General features: G+C 34.7%; 2 protein-coding genes across 4 annotated transcripts in view; one reads left to right on the top strand and one right to left on the bottom strand.

Annotated features, from left to right (window-relative positions):
• The window catches only part of PDCD4 (programmed cell death 4), a 31,178-nt gene extending 17,450 nt beyond the window's left edge, over positions 1-13,728 (top strand). For both annotated transcript variants that reach the window (XM_043985367.1, XM_043985366.1), the window contains 8 exons: positions 1,221-1,334; positions 2,519-2,740; positions 5,326-5,423; positions 6,557-6,671; positions 9,496-9,603; positions 9,799-9,909; positions 10,598-10,737; positions 13,037-13,728. In XM_043985367.1, the coding sequence (XP_043841302.1) occupies positions 1,221-1,334; positions 2,519-2,740; positions 5,326-5,423; positions 6,557-6,671; positions 9,496-9,603; positions 9,799-9,909; positions 10,598-10,737; positions 13,037-13,097 (969 nt within the window). In that variant the 3' untranslated portion in view covers positions 13,098-13,728. The remainder of the gene's footprint in view (positions 1-1,220; positions 1,335-2,518; positions 2,741-5,325; positions 5,424-6,556; positions 6,672-9,495; positions 9,604-9,798; positions 9,910-10,597; positions 10,738-13,036) is intronic.
• Positions 13,729-13,798: 70 nt separating this feature from the next.
• BBIP1 (BBSome interacting protein 1) overlaps positions 13,799-22,525 on the bottom strand; it is a 40,524-nt gene continuing 31,797 nt past the window's right edge. For both annotated transcript variants that reach the window (XM_043985368.1, XM_043985369.1), the window contains exons 2-3: positions 16,698-16,776; positions 13,799-15,534 (exon numbers count right to left, since the gene is read on the bottom strand). In XM_043985368.1, coding sequence (XP_043841303.1) covers positions 15,368-15,534; positions 16,698-16,743 — 213 coding nt within the window. In that variant the 5' untranslated portion in view covers positions 16,744-16,776 and the 3' untranslated portion in view covers positions 13,799-15,367. The remainder of the gene's footprint in view (positions 15,535-16,697; positions 16,777-22,525) is intronic.

The raw sequence follows: 22,525 nt of genomic DNA, 5'->3' as shown, positions 1-22,525 counted from the left end.
TAGCTTTTTTTTCTTAACAGGGGGCCAGTAGCATCCGTATGTGTTTTTTTAAAATCATAAAAGTGTTTTATTATTTTCCAGTTACATGTAAAAATAGTTTTCAACATTTGTTTTCATAAGATTTTTAGTTCCAAAATTTTTTCCCACCCACCCTCCCTTCCCTGCCCCCTTCCCTAGACATAAAGTAATCTGATATAGGCTATATATGTACAGTCACATTAAACACATTTCTGCATTAGTCATATTGTGAAAGAAGAATCAGAACAAAAGGGAAAAACCTCAAAAAAGAGAAAAAAGCAACAAAAAAGTATTAACAGTGTGGTTTAGTCTGCATTCAGAATCCACAGTTTTTTGTTTGTTTGTTTGTTTTTTTCTCGATTTGGAGAACATTTTCCATCATGAGTTCTTTGGAATTGTTTTTGGGTTATTGCACTGCTGAGAAGAGCCAAGTCTATCACAGTTGATCATCACACAATGTTGCTGTTATTGTGTACAATATTCTTCTGGTTCTGCTCACTTCACTCAGCAGCAGTCCACTTAAGTCTCCCCAGGTTTTTCTGAAATCTGCCTGCTCATCATTTCTTACAGCTCAACAGTATTCCATTACATTCATATACCACAACTTGTTCAGCCATTCCCCAATTGAGCACCTGTTACTATTATCCAAAGTACTTTAAAACATTGTTTTTTAAAAAGAATTATAATGAAAATAGTAGCTATACTCCTTAATTTTGTCTTGGTGATGAGTCTGAGGATTGCTTAATATGGGACTAATAATTTTAACTCTATATATGACTTTTAGATAAAAACAGACATATAACCAAATCTACTTTGCAGTGGTCCTTTAAAATAGGGTCAGATTCAGAGATGGAAGGGGTTTTAGAGGTCCTCTAGTCTAGTGTGTCTCATTTTATAGATGAAGAAACTGAGGCTCAGGGAAGTGAAGTGGCTTGTCCCAGGACCCACAGGTGGGAAGTGGCAGAGCAAGGATTTGAATCCAAGTCCTTTGATTCTGAATTCCATCTTTTTTCCACTACGACAAACTGCCCAGTAGTTAGTGGTGTATTAAAATAGCATATTAATATGGACTAATTTTATCCAGATTGAATAATTATTGAACAGTTGCATTATGTCAGATAGTCAGTATAAATTTGAATATGTGTCTGAATTTTGTTTATATTCAAGGCATGTGCAGCTCTTCCTTTTTTTGTCCCCCCCAGGAGAACTGTGTGTATGAAACGGTAGTTCTACCTTTGGATGAAAGAGCATTTGAGAAGACTTTAACACCAATTATACAAGAATATTTTGAACATGGAGATACTAATGAAGTTGCAGTATGTTTAAAACTTATTGTATAAACTAATATAAGCGAGCACCATAACATGAAATGGTCATCATCCTAATATTCCCTAACATTTACCTAGTGTGTTAGAGTTTGCAAAGTTTTTCACATATATTATCTTGTTTCATCCTTGGGACACCAAACAATGCATTTTTTTTTTTGCCTCAGGCTATTCATAAAACTACAGGTAAGTTGAGAGCAGCATCCATCCATAGAGGGAAACATTCACATTTGTGAAATCACACACATTTTGAAGATTAGATTTTGAATGCTGACATCATTTAAATTGCCCTTGCCCCAACTGGTCTGACTTAGTGAGAGCTAATTCATATTAAAGACAGCTTGGAATTGAATAAAACCCTTTGCTATTACATGACAGACAATTTTTTAATAATTGGTCTTTTACTAAACCATTATCTCAATGATTGTCATTTTGTCCTGAAAAGAAGGTCCTGAAATAGGTAATTTAAGCTCCTGTTGTCTTGGACTTCCTTGATTTGCATTGCTTGGCTCTTATGATGTAAAGAAGAATATTTCAGATATAAAGTTATTTTCAAAATTAGTAGTCTGTGATTTTAATGTCTATCAGTATTACCATGATAAAATTAAAAAAAAATGAATCTCTTTTTAACCAATCTTCTTTGAAGAATTGTCCTGAAGGATAATCTGTTTTTTTAGTGGAATGTATGGGTAGAATTTGTTTTTCCCCTTAATGCCTGAGACCTTCCTTTAACTTATGATGATGTAATTATTTTTCAATTGAAAGTAAAACTTTGGAGGAAGGGCAAATACAGTATAAAGGTACCTAAAGGTAATGTAGAAACACAAAATTAGTTACTACTTGGTTGAATGGAGATATGACTATGTAGAGTGAAAGCTAATGCTATCATGAATTTAGAAGACAGTATCCCTTAACATTGAAACACTATTTTGCAGTTTTTGTAAATGCGCTTCAGATGCTTCAGGAGGCATGGGAGTGTTTATTAACTTTGCATTAAAAGCTCAAAAAACTTGATCAAAGGGTTTACATTTATCATAGGGAAAATAAGCTAACCAGGTAAAATTAGTCATTGAGTCAGAATTTGTCTTCTTAAGAATTGCTACATAATAAGTTTGATTTTAAAATATGGAACATTTTATGATTTTATAGAATGTATAATACTTTTTCTGTTTTAGGAAATGCTAAGGGATTTAAATCTTGGTGAGATGAAAAGTGGAGTACCAGTGTTGGCAGTATCCTTGGCCTTAGAGGGAAAGGCTAGTCATAGAGAAATGACATCCAAGCTCCTTTCTGACCTTTGTGGGACAGTTGTCAGCACAAATGATGTAGAAAAATCATTTGATAAATTGCTTAAAGAGCTACCTGAATTAGCATTAGATACTCCTAGAGCACCACAGGTTTGTATGTTTCTTGCGTTATGGTAACATATTGTCATATTATTAAACTGCTACATGGTATAACTAAAATTTTAGGTTGTATATATGTGTTATAGCTAAAAACTAAGCTTACTTGACTCATTGTTCACTGAAGAAGCATAAAGTAATGAAACTGACCATATGACTTGTGGAATAAGTTTTATTATTTATTTTTATATCTTGCTAACCTACACTTTAATATAATATATATTGGGGACAATAATTAGGAAATTAAGTTTATTTTAGGTTCAAATGGCTAATTTAATCAATTTTGTGATAAAAAGTTCATTTTAAAGATTCAGGCATGAAATATAACAATAGTAACTAAGCCTAACCCCTTTGAGCATTATTATGCCATATTTCGCTTGTGTTTTTTATGTAATTGTTGTCAGTGTCCATATCGTATTCCTAGTTCTGCTTATTTGACTTTGATAATCAGATTTATTTTACTTGTTTAAATAATATAATTCAGAATTAAAATATTTTTTGAGAGACTTAGAAAAAACAGCGATAGCTAAAGAAAGTTTGCCATTTTTTCTTTAAATAGTTGATTCAAAGAAGTGTGCTGCATAGAGTGCACTTTATTTTGCCAGTCTAAGCAATGAAATGACATAAAATAAAATATTCTTTAATATATTACTGTAACAGGTATTCTGAGTTCAAAGTGAAAATGATAACTCAGATTTATATAATTTGAAATTTTAATTTATTAATAAAGATGAATATAAAAGAAGAAAGAATATTAATATATCCTGTTACCAGTTAAAATGTTTTTTGAAAAAATTTCTAAATTTAGGAACTGTCAGCAAAAGCAAAAATTCAAGAAAAAACAAAAAAAAAGATATAAAACTGAATTCCCAATTATTTAAATTTTTAGATATATTTATTAAAACAGTAAGTTTACTTGTATCTGTTTTTCCTCCTATTTTTTCACATTTTGTTGATGTTACTTTTTATAGTCATTCATATCTGATTCTGATTACTTCATATATATCTTTTAAATTTCTTGTATAAGAGATAGTGTCATGTTATGGATAGAGAGTTAGCCTTAGAGTTAGGATAACCTAGGTTAAAGTCCTGTCTCTGATGCATATTGGCTCTGTGATGCTGGGGCAAATTACTTCTCAACTCCCCCCAATTCTCTAGGACTGGTAAAGAGGATTGTCTTGCAGGGAGTTCCATATTGTTAATGAAATTATAGGTCTGGACTGAAATTTAAAAGTCATGCATTAATGTTCCATTATGTTCAGGTATTTCAATTCATCCATTCTCCAGTTGTTGGACGTGTTTTTCCCTCCAGTTTTTTTGCTACATAATCAAACCACAACTTAAAAGCTTTGTGACCTTGGGCAAGTCACTTAGCTTTACTAAACCTTGGTTTACTCAACTGTAAAAGTTGGGGATGGAACTAGATGGTCTCTGACTTTTAGCTCTAGATCTTATAAATGTAGTCCAGCAAAAAGGACTGAAGAATACTTTGAGAAGTAGGAGGTGAACCAAGAAAGCAGAGGCATGAAACTGAGAGGAGGAGATTGTCTAGAAAGAGAAAAATATTAGCAGTGACAAATGTTGCAGAGAGGTCAAGAAGGATGAAGCTTAAGAAAAGACCATTGCATTTAACAAGAAATCATTGGTAACTTTAGAGAACAGTTTCAGTTAAATGACAAATTTGGAAGCCAAACTATAAGAGGTCAACGACCAAGAGAGCTGTCCAGTAGTGGGAAGGCTGTCTCAAGAAGTAATGGATTTGGGGGCAGCTGGGTGGTGCAGTGGATAGAGCACCGGCCCTGGATTCAGGAGGACCTGAGTTCAAATATGGTCTCAGACACTTGACACTTACTAGCTGTGTGACCCTGGGCAAGTCACTTAACCCTCATTGCCCTGCCCCCCCCCCAAAAAAAAAGTAATGGATTCCTCCTCCTTGGAGGTCTGAGAGGAGGTTGAGTGGTCATTTGCCAGGTGTGTGGGTTGGATTAAATAGATGGCTTCTGAGGTCCCTTCCATCTCTTAGATTGTGGTATTCCCTGAATATGGTTGGTTAGCATTTTCTAAGAATTTGATTGAAAGGGAAGAGAATATAGGTTGATAGCTTGAGGGGATGATAGGATCAAGTGTTTTTTTTTTTGGGGGGGGGGTTTAGGGTAGAGGTAGATCTGGCCATTTGTATAGAGCAGAGAAAAAGTTAGAATAGGTAGAGATTTAAGGTTCCAGAGTGGATGATTTTAAGAGTGAGCTGCCAGAGGAGATGGGAGAAGATAGAATCATTTCCCTACTTTTTAATTTAAAAAAAAAGACTAACCCAACTTATTCAGGAACATGTATGTATTTTGTTTTAGGCCTTTTCTGTATGCCTGTTTATTTCAGAGAAGAAATTACTGTTGACTATCTTAACTTGAAAATTTGTTTGATTTCTTAAGGATGTAAGATGAGAAGGTCAGAATCTGTTTTGGTCACTTTTGTAATTGAGAAATTATACAGTTTTTCACATCTACTTTGCTTCGACATTGCTTTTGATGAACAAATGCTTATTTGATAAATTTTTATCTAGTTCTTTTTTTCCATTATAGTTGGTGGGACAGTTTATTGCTAGAGCTGTTGGAGATGGAATTTTATGCAATACCTACATTGATAGCTACAAAGGAACTGTAGATTGTGTTCAGGCTCGGTAAGTAAGCTCATTTGTTTTCATACTCAGAATTTCAAACCATACTGGAAAGCCCATATGAATCCTACTCAGTGAAATTTCAATTAACAAAAATTGTGGACATTGTCAGAAGGTTGTGCTCTGTTATATTGTTACTAAATTCCATGAAAACACTAAAGTGAACTTTAAAGTTCTGCTTAAAATTTTTATTTTAATATAGACATCTGAGTTATATGATGTATCCACTTTAAAAAAAAACCATATCATTTTATTGTTTTGTTTTTTGCAGGGCAGTGAGGGTTAAGTGACTTGTCCAGGGTCACACAGTTAGTAAGTGTCAAGTGTCTGAGGCTGGATTTGAACTCAGGTCCTCCTGAATCCAAGGCCAGTGCTTTATCCACTGCGCCACCTAGCTGCCCCCCGATATATCCACTTTTTTGATCTGGAGTCCAACATATTTTTTTTGTCCAATTAATATTAATTTAGGGGGCAGTTAGGTGGTGTAGTGGATAAAGCACCATCCCTGTATTCAGGAGGACCTGAGTTCAAATTTGACCTCAGACATTTGACACTTACTAGCTGGGTGACCCTGGGCAAGTCACTTAACCCCCATTGCCCCGCAAAAAAACAAACAACCCCCCCCAAAAAAAAACACCCAATTAATAGTAAGTTAGAAGGGATACATAGGACCTGCAATATCATGTTTGGGCTTCTTTTAGCTGAAGCTAAAATTCTAGTTTGGATCAAGACATTTTCTGTATGTCTAAGGATACTACATCTTAGAATGAAATGACCTTCCAACAATGGCAAGGCTCTGATTTAGATGCCTACCCCATAGTAAAAGCAAATTATGTTTATGCAGTGTTCCTTTTTGCCTAATTACTTAAAATTTGCATTTTGTTTGTTCTGTTAGAATATAGACTTTGTTTTGTGGTCATCTTTTGCTCTTTTTATTATAAATTCAGCTTTTTTTTTCTAGGCATGATATTAATATAAGATTGAAAAACAGCATGACAATCAGAAGAGTTGTAGAATACAGATGTATTTTCTATATTCACCTGTTTCATAATGTTTCTTTCACTATCACAGGACTGGTTAAAATTGAAAAACTTTATATTATATGAAATGTCTTAATTAAATTTTTTTTTTTAAAGAGCTGCTCTGGACAGAGCTACAGTGCTTCTGAGTATGACAAAAGGTGGAAAGCGTAAAGATAGTGTGTGGGGCTCTGGAGGTGGGCAGCAATCAGTCAATCATCTTGTTAAAGAGGTAATACAATGTTGGATATTGTCTGAACTTACTTTAAAAGTATTTGTACTTTAAATTGGTCCTTTTTGGGGAGAAATTTTGATTTAATTTTGCATATGATTATTCCTTGATTGGTGCTCAGAATTTTTTATAATGCTTTATATTTAGTTTTGAATCTTTTTGTTTTGTCTTCTAAAGCCTGACTTAAATAGGACTGTAGTTTTATTAAAGTTTTAGCAAAAGTATTTTCTGCCATTGGACCTTTTCTGAATTACATAATCCAGTTTAAGTGTGGATTATAAGAAGAGAAATGTTCTTTGAAATAAGAGGGCTCTTGTCTTTTAAAGCATACTTTTTCACCTTTATAAAATAAAATATTATATTTGTGACTTGTATGGCATTGGCTTTTCACATTAAGTTAAATTCTATTTACTCCCCCTCTTCCAACTGAGGGTTTCTAGTGATGGGCAGTTGTATTTAATAGCATAATCAAAAGGACTACTTTTCAGATGGGGCAGTTCATTGTGTAACTTGCTTTATATGGGAAGCTTTGGAGAGTGGCCTATATCATTGAAGATAACAAGCCTATTACCATATAGTCAGGTGCCTTTGCAACTTTGTAACAGAACTACTTGAAGATTTTTTTTTTAGGAAGATAGGGGTAATTATATATAATAAATAAAACACACATGCATATAACATAATGTATCACATTAATACATACACATATATAGGTGTGTAATATATTTTATGTATATATCTTGGGTTTGTAAAGTTCTTCATATACATTATTGCTTTTGAAGGAACAGATGTGTGAAGTAGAGGTTTTAAAGGTATTAATAACATTCATGACTAATTTAAAAAATTTTATTGATACCTTTTGTTTTATATCAGTCATTTCTGGGACTATTTTTCCACTCCATTCCTTCAGTTTTGGGGGAAAGTGAGTCTTCCATTTTAACAAAGAAAAATGGTTAAGAAAAAAACTACCTAACACAAGGACTTGAATCTGATTGTGTATAGAGTTTCTAGTACTCTTATTTTGGGCCTCACAGGTGACATTCTGCAAGGTCCAGGAAGAGATTCAGGATTTGCCTCCTAAATTCTTAAGTCTGTTTGCCATTTCTATTCCTCTTACTTTTTAGCTGAAGTTTCAATTTGATGAATTGTTAGTTGATGCCTGCCCATCAATTGTACAAGTATTTATTAAACATCTACTATGTGCCTTGGAGGCACTGTAGATATAGACACAGAAATGAAAGTCTCTTCCCTTAGGGAGCTTCTTTCATGTGCATATATAAGTACAGACAAGGTAATTTTGTGGGGTAGGTGATACTAGTAGCTTTGGGTTGAGTGGGTCAAGAAAATGCTTCATGTAGAAGGCAAACCTTGAGCTGAAACGAATGAAACAATGGGCTTTAAGAGGTAGAGGTGAGGTAAGAGAATGTATTCTAGGGATAGAGGCCATCTTTTGCAGAGGCATGGAGACAGGAAATGTTATGAGGAACAAGAAGAAGAAGGCTATTTTGAACACATTGTAAAATGCTGGAAGTGGAGTAATATATTACACTGTTGGAAAGGTAGGTTGGGGCAAGGTTTGCAAGGTCTTTGAAAGCCAAACAGTTTGTATTTTATCCTAAAAATAGGGAGCCATTTCCTCTGCCCCCCCCTTTTCTGTTGTTTATTTATTTGAGTTAGAGGAGTGGCATGGTCAGACTTGTGATTTAGAAAAATCATTTTAGCAGCTGTTTGGAGGAGGGATTAGAGTGGTGAGAGACTCTAAGCAGGTAGACCAATTAAAAGGCAAAATTAGGAGATAAGGGACTAAACTAGGGTGATGGCTACATTAGTTTCTGAGAAGGGGACAGATTGGAGAGATATTGTAGAGATAGAAACAACAGGAATTGACAACTGATAGTGGAGGATGAATTGAGTCTAGTATTGAGGTTGTAAACCTTGTTAACTAGATGGATGGTGGTGCTCTAAGTAGAAATCTGGACGTTCAGAACAAGGTGGGATTTTAGGGGGAAAGATAATGAGTTCTGTTTTGGTTTGAGTTGCCTACAGTACATTTTTTTTTCCTATAGTACATTCTGTTGAAAATGGCCAGTAGGCAGTTGGAGATGTTTTGGATCATCATTTAAATGAAAAAAACAAACAAAAACACTATATGGAAGTCTGACCTGTTTAGTAATGCACTGTAAATACTTCTCTTTCTTCCTGGCTATGAGTATACCGTAGTTAGTGTTTATTTTTAGTAGTGAAAGATTTCAGTGCCAACTAAATTTTGTCAGACCAGCTAGCTTAATGCCCTCTAGTGGTGGTTCAGATTTTCTTTATGAATACACACACATACCCACACTCCCTACATATGTATCACATGCCCTGCCCCCCCAGTAAAAGCAGACCATCAAAACAGAAATTATAACAAAAAACTCAGCATTATTTGATACTAATTTTTGATATTTGATACCAACTTTTTATTTTTGATATTTAATATTTGAAAACCAATATATAGCAAAATGCTTTCTGGTAAAATCTAAATATCTATGACTCCTTTAAAAATTACCAAGTCACTGAATAGTGACTGAATTCTCCACAGCTTACTTATTAGTTGTTTTTACATTTAGGAAGATTTTTTTTTGTTAGTATAAAAAAAGTTTTATTAGAATTTTAGCCATATAGCAAACTTAGTTGTTCTTGCTTGATTTGGAGTAAGTTATATTATAGAATAAGTGCCATAAAATAAGGGATTTAAACCAATGGGGAGGAATAAATATATTTTTTAGGCAAAGTGAATTTTTAGAAAAAGTATAACTTACCTGTTATTTTAAAAATCTAACAGATTGACATGCTGCTGAAGGAATACTTACTTTCTGGAGATATATCTGAAGCTGAACATTGCCTTAAAGAACTAGAAGTACCTCATTTTCACCACGAGCTTGTGTATGAAGTAAGACTGACATGAAATTTCAAGACTATAAGTGCTAAGGTTTTTGGACAATGATATTATTTTACCTTTATTAATTTTTATCTTTTCTTCTAACAATAGTAATGTAAAAGGAGAGTTGGAAAAAGGATTTTCATGAAAAGTTCTTAGATTTCTTTATACTTCAAATTACTGATTACATTTTGGCACTTACTTTAGGCGGTTGTGATGGTTCTGGAGTCAACTGGAGAAAGCACATTTAAAATGATATTGGACTTATTAAAATCCCTTTGGAAATCTTCTACCATTACTGTGGACCAAATGAAGAGAGTAAGTATTCTGCTACCCTGTTTTACCTCATCACCTGTTTTAAGGGTTCTAGTGCTAGTTATGCTAATGGGGCTCTTTAGTCTTTATGGTTATAGGGATGTTTAATTTGACTACCTACAAGATGATTAAGGCTCAATTTGTCCTTTGTGTTAAGTTAATTGGAAGTGTGAATGTGTGAATCTAAAATATTTTGTCCATAAGATAAAAAAATGTGTTTATAGATAGGATTCAACATTTTTTTCTTCTTCTTCTTAAAAATCCTTCTTGTTTTAAAGTATATACTTTTCCTTTATGTTTTATGTATTATTGAAATAATTTGACATTTAATTTGAAGTTTACTTCTTTTGCCTTCTATTTTATTATTCAGGTAGTAAAAATTTCAAGTGTATGAAGAGCAATAGGGTGAATGGGAAGCATTAGTTATTAACATTATCTGTTATTAATAAAGGGTCCATCTTCATTAAGACGTTTTTCTGATCTCAGTACAGAAGTCTTATTTGATGGAGGTATTTCTAAAAAGAAATCTATTTTTTATATTTTCCACAGAGCATATTATACAAGTTTAAATCATGAGCATTTATTTGCCCTTACATACCATTTGATGACATACCAGTTGATTGTATTGCCTAATTGTAATTTAAATGTACTGACATTTCTATGGATAATGGTTAAATTATGTTTGTTTCAGGGTTATGAAAGAATTTATAGTGAAATACCAGACATTAACCTGGATGTCCCACATTCATATTCTGTGCTTGAGAGGTTTGTAGAAGAGTGTTTTCAAGCTGGAATAATTTCCAAACCACTCAGAGATCTTTGTCCTTCAAGGTATTTTGAATTGCATCTTTCCTTTATGTAACATAAGCATTAGCTGCAATATATAGTCTAGAAGGCTAAGAGAATCTATAATCAGTAAGACTTTACACCATGCCAAATCTTCAAGGGCACAGCAGTATGCCCTCTGAAGTCATAGGAGGGTTGAAATTATACTTTGTCATTAGGGGAATTTTATTTTAGTGCTATGAAAACCTGTGGAAGATTAAAAAAACAATTATAATGGTTTACACCAGTCCATGGTTTGGAGAATGGGGCTGATTTGAGCTATATCAGTTCTAACAGGATAGGGGTATGTTATCCTGCTTCTTTGTGCTTTGCTTTAGTGCTTTTAAGAGTAAATTTAATTTTTAATTAATTAACAATTAACATGTTGCTTAAAGTGAACAAATTTCTCTTTTACTACTCTTGGGCTAAGATACCCTGTGTTCATTGCCACAAATAAGTATTTGAAGTTAAGTATCTTTTGACAGCTCAGAATAGAAATAAAGTATCTTTTGGGTTTATTTACTATAAGATGTTGGTTTTCATATTTCAGGTATCTCTAAATTTCTAGAGGAAGCATAGGTTAAGAGTAGCTTTTAATTTAATTTTTATCTAAGTTCTTTTGTTTTTTTTTTTTTTTTGGTTTGTATTTTTTAGTGAGGCAATTGGGGTTAAGTGACTTGCCCAGGGTCACACAGCTAGTAAGTGTCTAGTGTCTGAGGCCAGATTTGAACTCAGGTCCTCCTGACTCCAGGGCCTGTGCTCTATCCACTGCGCCACCTACTTGCCCCCCAAATGTGTTCTTTTATCCTAGAAAGTAACTCAGATCTTTAAAAGAACTTAGATAGGGGCAGCTAGGTGGCGCAGTGGATAAAGCACTGGCCCTGGATTCAGGAGGACCTGAGTTCAAATTTGGTCTCAGACACTAGACACTTACTAGCTGTGTGACCCTGGGCAAGTCATTTAACCCTCATTGCCAATGCCCCCACCTGAAACAAAACAACACTTGACACTTAAATTCAGAATACTAGAAATCATCCTGCTGCTGGTTCAGACCACTTTTGCCTTAATTTTAGAATGGGAAGAAATCCCACTGGTGATATGGGGATAAAGAGACTGAAAGCCAGTGGGTTGATTTTTTTTTTTAAGTGTCCAGTAATATTTGTAATGGCATTCTTTTTTTTTTTTTTTTTGGTGAGGCAATTGGGGTTTAAGTGACTTGCCTGGGGTCACACAGCTAGTAAGTGTTAAGTGTCTGAGGCCTATTTGAACTCAGGTCCTCCTGTCTCCAGGTCCGGTGCTTTATCCACTGCGCCACCTAGCAGCCACATTCTTTTAATATGGATTGTAAATGCTGGTTGATGTGTGACATAACTTTTTATTTATACTCATATAAATAAGGGATTGGAATGCCCTAGTTTTTTTGCCAAATATAGTTACAAGTTCTGTTGCTAGTAGGAACCATCAATACTACATAAGTTAGTGAGAGTATACTTACTTTCCTTATGCTTATGTAGTCTATTGCTAGCCCTTATTCATCTCTATTTTGCTTAGATCAGTAATCAGCAGTCTCTGTCCTTGGGGCATGTCAAATGAAAAGGAGTGAGTTGTCTCAGCCACACCTCCTTTAAAACATTGCTGATTTTTAGTTTTGAAGCTTACTCTTAAGTATTTCTGTTGGCCTTTTCTATTTGAGTAGTAATTTGGCAAAAGGCAAATTTTATCTGTACATTTGACTTTCTGGCTTCCCCACCTTGGTCCTCAGGGTTAACGAGCCCAAAGCAAAAAATGATTCCTACTCTTTATTGTTCTGATCCCATTTCTGCTTGAATTCAGGCTACTTCCAATTCATGGTCTGTGGTGGTATAGAATAGAATCTTGGCTCATATCATTTAGGAATTGGTTAGAGGCCCAAAGTATATAGTGAGATGTGTATTGTAAGTAGAATTTTAGATAATTTAGACCAATTCTTTTTCTAAGTATTTTCCATGTTTTTAATTGGCACATAAGAAGGCTAGTTATCTCAGGCTGCAAATATTTAGTTTCATAAAAATGCACATATAACCATCCCATTTATACAGTGTGAAAACAGCAAAATTCAACAAGCTTCAGTTTCAGCTTAATTAAAAAAAATTTGAACAGAAAATATTTTTAAAGGAAATTGCTAAAAAATGAGTCCCTTTCTCCCCCTATTAAAAAAAGTTGTATATATCAAAAGATGGAATTCTTTTGCTGTCTTAGGTATATAGAAATAAAGATTGTAATCAGAATTTATATTTAATTTTGTGATTGTGTGCTTTTTTTGCAGGGGCAGAAAGCGCTTTGTAAGTGAAGGAGATGGAGGTCGTCTTAAGCCAGAGAGCTACTGAATATAAGAACTCTTGCAGCCTTAGATGTTATAAAAATATATCTGAATTGTAAGAGTTGCTTAGCAGTTTTTTTTTTAAAGCACTTGTTTTGGGTACAAGGCATTTCTGATATAGTTTTATAAACTTACATTCAAGGTGGATTTTTTTTTAAGTTTTCTTTTTTTTGTGGGTATAAAAGTTGAGGGAACAGAACAATAACCACTCTGAAGTGGTATATTCAAATAAGCTACCCTTTTGTAAGTGCCATGTTTATGACCTAATCATTCCAAGTTTTGCATTGATGTCTGACTGCCACTCCTTTCTTTCAAGGACAGTGTTTTTGTAGTAAAATCACTGGTTTATACAAAGCTTTATATAGGGGGTAAAGTTAAGCTGCTGAAACCCCATGTTGGCTGCTGCTGTTGAAATACTGTGCTTTGGGAGAACAAAAAGGTTATTTCTTTGTTTTAAAGAATTTTAAGAAAATGGGTTAGTCATAAGATTTATTCATCTTTCCAGGGAACATATTGATTGGTCTTAAAGACTAGACAGTTCAGTAAATGGTGGCTGGAACATCTATTTTTCTACAAAACTGGAAAAATGAACCAGGTTCTGGAAGAATGTATTACAAAATAAAATTTGTGAAGCAGTATTTTTGCGTCTTTATTAAGATAAATTTTACTTAGAGAATTCCCAATAAGTTATCATTTAAAAACATCTTAAAGACTCATTAAACTGGGCACATGAAATTTTTTACTACTACCTGAATTTCAAAGTCTGAAATTATCAGCTTCTCAAAATTAACTAACAATTATAAAAGCTTTTTTCCTTGTGATTAATCAGTAATTTAAAATGTACAAATGGTAAAAACAAACTAAAAATATGTGCTAATGATAACCTAATGATGTGCTTGTTCTTTTGGAGACAAGGAGCAAATGTAGGAAATATTCTTTTAAAACTACATTGAAAACCTATATGATTCAAAAGACTCTCCCTAACATTTTAGTATTTGACCTAGGAGTATATGAAGCATGTGTTTAGAAATTTGCATGAGATATAACCCCATGGACATTCTTAAGTTGCCAATTATAGGAATGTAGTATTAGCTTTGTTAAATAACAAAAGCCAAGGGTATCATAGGTCATATTTTTAATCCTTGCTGAAAATACTGCTTGCCCATTGTGTAATCTCAGACTCAGTCCAATTATGTAGCAAGGCTTGAAGGCCTATTTTTAAATTACTCTGTACCATGTTGAAACAGACATGTTCAGAACTCTTGCTTTGTTATTGATAGAAATTAGACCTACTTTGCTTGTTCATAGGCCTTCTGTAGCTTATCGAAATTTTCTATTCACTTTTAAAAACTACTGTGTAGTTTAGACTGTTGATTAAAAAGACCTTACGATTCCTCATTTCCCCTTTCTACTATTACTGTTTTAGAATTGAAAACCTGTAAAGGTGAGTACCAAAATGTGGGTGTAAAGTCTAAAGCATGCTAAGACAGATATGTACTTTATTGTTCAGAAACATTGCTACATTTATTTTGCTCCTGCTGGCCAAGAAAGATTGGCTGTAACTTCTGTTAAAAAACATTGTGTAAAACATAGGAGGTTTTTATCAACTGAAAGTAAGAGCAATCTACCATGAATTCTTGTTTCACAAATCTATTCAGGTTCTCCCTCTGCTTCAGATTCCCAGGTGAATCCTTAAAGAGAAACTTAGCTTATTTTTGGTGTGATTTTAATGCATTTTTGAATATATGTGTGTGTTTGTATATGTGTGTATATGTACATGTGTGTATATGTATATATTTATGTATCTTTGTAATTCTGTTTTTTAAATATTTCTTTTCTTTCCCCAACATTGTCCACTGAAAAACAAATATACACACTCAAAACACTTTAAAAGTAAATGTAATTTTTAGTCTTGATATAGCATGTAAAAGGTCAGTGTGTAGAATTTTCACAAAGTTACATATTTTATGGGTTGTTGGATCTCTAAAATTGATAAAAATAGGAATGCTGAACAACATCTGGACAAATGGCAATCATGTGGTAGAACTAAGAATTCCAACAACCACTAAACAGTGTACCAAAGATCAAAATAAAATATGGCCAAAGTAAAAGTTGGACCATAATCTATAATAGGAATTACAAAAGCTTAAATTCATTATGTTGTTTTGATGACTTGTCCCCTTATTTTAAATGGATTTTACAGGTTTAGCAAACAAATGTGAATTATTTTGAAAACCTATCATAGCAAGTAAATAACAAAATTGATGAATAAATCATTCATTGGTTTGCTTGGTGCTGTTCCTTTTCTGCCATTTCCTGCTGGCGAATAGTTTCTTGTGCCATTTGCTGCATTTTCTCTAATTTTTCAAGAGTCAGAGATTTTAGTGGCAGAAGTTTGGGTTTGCACAGCACCATGGTGGCCACATCTTCCACAGACAACTGTCCTATGTTTAAAGAGAAATAAATATTAATGGATTATTGAGCAAAAGTAGTGGAATGTTTTCGATTTGTACTTAAAACAGGTTGGTAGGAAAGCTGCATTTTCACAATAACAAAGGTATGATGAGGCCTTGGAATTTCATGGTTGAGATAATGGCTGCCAGTGGGCTATGGCAAGTGTTTTATGTCAAGCCAGCCAGTGAGTGAAGCCCAGTTTGAATTTGGCTGATAATTTTGTGATACAACTGGGATCAGAGCAGCCAAGGAGAGATGAACTCTTCCAGGATAGAGTACTGCCACACCAGTTACTGACTGGGGTAGTCAAAAGTCCTTATTCTTTCTTAATCTTTTTGACAAACGAAAATCTAGCTATGAGACACAGTGTGCTACAACAGATAAAGTCTTAGTTTGGAGTTAGGACCTCAGCTCCTCTAGCATGTGACCTGAACAAGTCATTTAGCTCTGTTTCAGACTTCTCCACCAAGTTAAAGAGGCAATAGAGGAATTAGGATTTGCGGAGCAGTAGGGTTCTCAGCACTTGAGGTCCTCCAAAAATTGCAAAATCAGTTTGGATCTTTGGTGTATTTATCAGATCTAGGTAGGATCAGACAAACTTAAAAATATTGTGTTCCATTTAAAGCAGGAAATGGTTAACAGCAGTGTGATATCGTGGATAGTGAGCTATTCTCAGAGCCAGTTAGACTTGGATTCAAGTCTTGCCTTTGGCATACCAGGCTGTCTGATCCTGGGCAAGTTACTCAACATCTCAAGTGTCCTAGGCTCTAGCATGTGGGGTCATGTAACAATGTGGGGGTCGAAAAAAATTTGGCAACAGTAAAACGTTATGTACACACCCACACACCCCCAGGGTGTGTGCAAAATTTCTGGTACATCTCCTTTCTATCACCCTTTTCTTAGAAAGCTCAGGTTTCCCATTCCCTCAATTCTGTTCAGCCAAAAAAAAAAAAAAAAGCATTACAAACCTGTTTGTTTGAAGGATTGGGGCAAACTTCTTTTGATGGCAGTTGTGGGAAACAATTATAGGGTCTGAAAACTAGAAGAATATTCTAACGTAGAATGCTTATTTTAAAAAAATATTCCTTGGTATATTACCAGTCATTTTGTAGGGACCAATAACTGTTACTGGTGGGGGTAATTATGTAATTACCTTGTTTGGGAAGGACTTCCCGGAACATTGACTTCACTTCTGCCATATCAGAATTGCTGTATGTTGCACTTTATTTTCCCTTTGAATAGAATAAACATTTATTAATGTTATTTTTCTGGAATAAGTACCCAAAGCATATTTCTGTAATTGATTTTGCTCCATGAAGCACTGTTGGTGTAATTCAAGTCAAGAAGCAAAAGATGGAAGAATTTTTCCTTGCTTACATAATTTCTCTAGAATCTTCACCAAAGTGGGTTCAATTGAATTATATGAATATCTTGTTCCTGGTGGTCTACTGCCTTTTTGGCAACTTTTTCTACTATTTGAGAATCTTCCTACTTACTGATTTAGTAATAATACTTTGCCACAGAAACACAGGGTAAGAGCTCAAAGGGCCCTGAGAGGTCATCAAATCCAAATTCCAAAATTGAGGCCTACCTAGTGTCAAAGTTACATTGGAAGTTCTATATCCCTAAAATTTCTCCTTCTACCATTTCTTGTGTCAATGAAAACTTTGAATTAAAAACGAAAAGTAATGACAGAGTTTTAGCATCACTGTCTCTGAAAGATCTGCAAATGATTGCAAGATGGCTTTTATATTTAGAAACTTTTACTTTCAAATTTAAGGTCTGGGGCTTAAAGTTTCACTGAATTCCAGAAAATGGAGTCCTATCTCAATCCTAGCATTTCCCACATGGTTGTAGGTGAAGTGGGGAAGTAAGAAGGATAGCAAGAAGTAAGGTATGTCGGTGAAGAGAGAGAAAGAAATGACGACATACTCCTTGTTTGTCTCATTTCTAGTGGCAAACAACAACCAGCCTTCCCTGTCTTGCCCTTTGACATTTCACTTACAAAAACTTAACTGGTTATAAGGTCACAATTTTGAAGCTGAGTAAGATTTTGTGAAAATTTTCTCAGTTTTCATAAAGCATACAAAAACATGCATAAATGTGGTAAGGTTAAACCCTTTAAGCTAATTACTTTTCTCTAATCAGACATCATTAAAAAAGGTATGTTAATTAAACCAGACAGACCATTAAAAAATATGTCATCTTGAGCATATATATAGGAGGACCATCTTGATCAGATGCCAACTTATCACTACAATAATGCTAAATTACAAACATGATATTGGACAAGGCTGGCAACACAAACGTCAGTCTGAAGAAATGTAATTTTTTTTTTATAAAAAAATCTCTAAAAAGCCCCACCCTTTTCTTGATACTTAATTATACTGATGCAATATTATTATTCAGCTTTCACAACAGGATCACATTAAAGATGGGCCTGTGATTTTTAAAGTGGCTATGGTTTGGTTTCTGCTAGAGCCTGCCTTCTCCACTCACAGCAAGCTAGTGAGTGTCAAGTTTCTGAGGTCACATTTGAACTCAGGTCTTCCTGAATCCAGGGCCAGTGCTTTTATCCACTGTGCCACCTAGCAGCCCCCACCGCAAGCTAGTTAATAACCAAATGAACTTACTTTGAGGCCCTTTGATTTCTTTGCTACCCAAACCTCTTCTGTGACAGGGCCATATACTTCCCATTCCCTCAACTAAACCATTTCTTCAATATCTATTTTAGAAATTCAGTCACAAGCTCCTGGGTGGTTAACATATCCATCTTCCATAACATGCTTAGACCCCTTAATTTTGGGTGCAGCCCAAGACTGTCCTGTGTTCTCATATTCTCACTTGGTGACCTCATCAGCTCCAATGTGGATTTAATTATCATCACTATGAAGACTGTTCCCAAATCTATATATTTTAGAGGCAACTAGAAGGTGCAGTGGATAGAGTGCTGGGTCTCGAATCAGGAAGACCCGAGTTCAAATTCAGCTTTAGATACTTATTGCCTTGGGCAAGTAACTTAACCTCTGTTTGCCTCAATTTCTTCAGTTGTAAAATGGGGACAAATAATAGCACCTAGCTCCCAAAATGGTTGTGAGGCTCAAATGAGGTATCTGTAAGGTATTTAACACAATGCCTGGCACACTGTAGGTACTACATAAATGCTAGTCATCATCATCATAACTAGCCCTAGTTTCTACCCTGAGTTTCAGTTGTGCATTTCCATCTGCCTACTGGCAATACACACAGGGCCACAGTTCAGGCCTTCCTCACCTCTAGCCTAGGCATCTACAATAACGTTCTAATTGATCTGGCATCAGGCCTCTTCCCTCTCCAGTCTGTTCTTTGTGGAGTTGTCAAAGTAGTTTTCCCTTAAGGTACAAGTCTCATCATGACACAACCCTACTTAATAAAACTAATAGGTGACTGTTGCCTTTAGGACCAAATGCACATTTTCATTTTAGCTTTCAAAGCCCTTCACAACTTGGATCCAATCTACCTGTTTACCCTTATGTTATTCCTTCTATATTAACTTGCTATTCCTCACAAATTACTCGTACTTTCTATCTTTGTAATGGCTTCCTAATACACAATGTAACAGAAATAACTAAGTCTTCATAATTAAAGTAATACTTTCATGAATTGCTAATCATTTATTATTTGCACAGTACTAATAATGCCTGGAAATGACTGATTCTTTTACATAAAAGTACATATTTTTTTTTTTGCTACCTAGCCTGTCTTTTCCCCTCCATAGTGCCCAACGTATTTTCAAGTGATTATATTTGGGTTTTTACTCTATACCAGTGTCCTTGGTATTCAAAGACCCTAATTGATTATGGTATCCATGATTTCCTATATGTGAAAATACGCTTGGAAACACTAATGGGGGAACAACTATTTGTCTTCTTATGAAAGTTAAGACCTATAGGTGCATTCCTCTAAGATGGTCACGATGCTTATTCTACAGTTAATCTCTAATTCCTCAGTTTTCTTATACTAAAACCTTTAACATCCTTTTTTGAGTGTTTATTATATTAACCATATTCTCTGAGTGATTAGTCACCTATATTGTCTACTAGATTCTAACTTCTTAAAGGCAAGATCATGCCTATCCATGTCCATGAATGACAAATTTAGAATTCACACAGTTTGAAAGGAAGAATAATGCAATTAATCTAATAAGATGAAATTTACCTGAATAGAACATTTTTGCACATGTTAAAAACAACTCATATAAAAAAGATATGAAGGTTTTTAGTGAACAGACAGCAATGAAACATAGTAAAAGAAGCAAATATTATTTTAGGTTGAATTAAAAGAGGCAAAGTGTGAGGGAAATGATAGTTCTCTCATCTTCCATAGTCAGACTATATAGGGTATATCTATCTGACATACTATATTCAGTTCTGGACACTATTTAAGAAAGTCACTGTCAAGACAGAATATATCTAGAAGAAGGTGACCAGAATGGGCAGGGCAATGGAGATGATCAAAAAGACTGGTGGAGGGAACCAGGGATAATTAACCAGGACAAAGGATAACTTATATGATAACTTTTCAAGTATTTGAAGGGTGTCATGTGGAAGAGATTACATTTGTTTCACTTGGTGCCAAGTGGGTAGAAAAAGGAATAATGAGCGGAAGTTGCAAGAGAGACAGATTTGAGCTTGATATTATGAAGACTTTCCTAACATCCTGGCTTGGAATGGGCTGCTTTCAGGAGGTAGTGAATAGGCTTTCCATCACTGGAGATTTTTAGGTGAAGGCTGGACTGTATTGCTTCATAGATCCCTTCCAGCTCTGATGAGATTTCTTTAACATGGCCAGATATAAGGTCATGTACCTTGAATGAGATTATTATTCGGACTATCTCCCATTTAGCTGCTTTAGTCTGTCCCTTCTTCATGTTCTGTAAGTAACAATTGTACAGTACAAGCTGCTGTGATGTTTCTATCAATGGAAAAGAGTCTTTGTTGCTGAGTAGTTTTATAAGTTAAAAGTGGGAGATAAGGCAGATAAACATAAAGGTTACCATTAAATATAATTCTCCCTTTTTGACTTCAGGGAAACAAGACAAGCAGCACTCTCTTGCTAGAAAGGAAAGATATCCTTTCACCTCCCTTCCAGATTATCCAAGGTAATGAGCTTTTGTCATACAGCTCCTGGGAAACTGCACTATCAGCAAAATAGCCACATCAGCTATTCAGAAACTTAAGACAATTCAATTCAATAAGCAAGCATGTATTAAGCTACCATTATATTCAAGGCACTCTTAAAGAATAATTTAAGAGCAGTTTTTCATTGTATACACAGTTGGGCTTTCATAGTTCTGTGCTTCTTGGCTATGGTTATACACTAACTCCAAGATACGGGGCTAATCCCATTAATTTGGACCCATGGCCCTGGAAATGTATAGTGATCATGCATGAAGCCACTCAGCTCATGGGTAATTCTATATTACTGGGGCATTCTTGGCATTATTTGGACTTATCTGGAGGGATTGTGTGGGGAGCTCCATGAAATTACTGCCTTTCCTCTGCCATCTTGGCTCTGCCCCACCAGGGGCATTCTTAATAAAGGGAGAATGACTTCTGAATGGCTATTTTGGTAGGATAGGTCAAATGTTGTATGCACAAAAATGCCAAAGTGGTACTTTTACTTGCAGACACTATGTGATGTGAGTCCCACCCCGCCCCCTGCTTCATTTTTTAAAATTATATTTTTGAGAAAACAAACCTGTCAAGAGTGGGGTTCAGATAGTGATAGTGATAGTGAAGCAACTGAAAACCAGAAGTAGTATTTTGGGACTTAAAAACAAATCAAGTGAACACTCCTCTATTCCCATACTTAAAGAGATTTGAGATTTCATTGGGATGGATACTTTATCAAACACTGCAAATCACAATGTCTCCACACCTTAAAGAATGCTTCGAGATTAACTGAGGCTCCAAAATTCATAACCTGGTGATGGTGATAAAAGCCCTTTAGGCTGGTCCTCAGATGAGAGGTACACAATCCATTGCTAGGGTCAAACTCAAAATTTTTTTTACTTGGTAGAGTGGGTTCCCACTGGCACAGCCTTCAAGAAGTTAGGGTCACTTCTCCACGTAGGACATTGGTGGAGGTTTTAATCCCATATGAAAGAGAAGTGTCAGTTTATCAATATACTGACCAGATACCGAACAGACAAATGGAAGCTTTTAAGTAACAGTCTCTATAAAAGTAACACTCAATAAAATGTAAAACTTTGATCATTTCTACTGCTTGATACTTTTTAAATACTTTACTGGTAGTACATTCCACACATAGCATTTTTAAAGATTGTTTTTTTTCTGTAAGGTCAGTCAAACAGGAACTGAGATCTCATATATGTTTGGTAAATATTTTTATGAAGTGAACATGTCTTTTGTTTTTCATTAATTCTATTTGCCTATAAGAGAGAAGCATAGTGGGAAACAGGGAAGTAGCAGTGATGCTACACTAATAGAAACAACTGAGAAAAGAACTATGACAAAGAAAGTAGAGATTTTCTTCCACTAATTAAGGGAAGTAGGAATGTGAATTTCCAGATCACTTAAAAGCAGAGAATTATAGCTCAAGGAGGGACCTTAGACATAAGAGATCTTTTTGGCCAGAGATTTTCAAACTTTCTGACTGTATACTCTCTATGAGTAAAAGTTTTTTTAGTTATTTTATTTCATCCTTTAAACTTTTGTTTTGTTAATATTTTATAAATACATATCATATTAATAGAGTACATACAACTTGTAAACGTGTGTGTGTGTGTGTGTGTAAAACCTGGTAATATGTCTGAAAAAGGAGTTAGTACCAAGAGTAGGAAATGAGGCTCTACCATGTTCTTGTTTGTGCTTGAATTATTAATATTATAATCAATCCAAGGTTTCTATGCAGGAATCCTGTAAAACCACATGTCTGTTTGGTGAGGGTTAGCTTAGTTAAAACTAGGTAATGTAATCC

The sequence above is a fragment of the Dromiciops gliroides genome, chromosome 2 (assembly GCF_019393635.1).
Source record: "Dromiciops gliroides isolate mDroGli1 chromosome 2, mDroGli1.pri, whole genome shotgun sequence".
In the NCBI taxonomy this organism is placed as follows: Eukaryota; Metazoa; Chordata; class Mammalia; order Microbiotheria; family Microbiotheriidae; genus Dromiciops; species Dromiciops gliroides.
The sequence above is the reverse complement of the archived record's forward strand: the minus strand, read 5'-3'. Positions and strand labels throughout refer to the sequence as shown.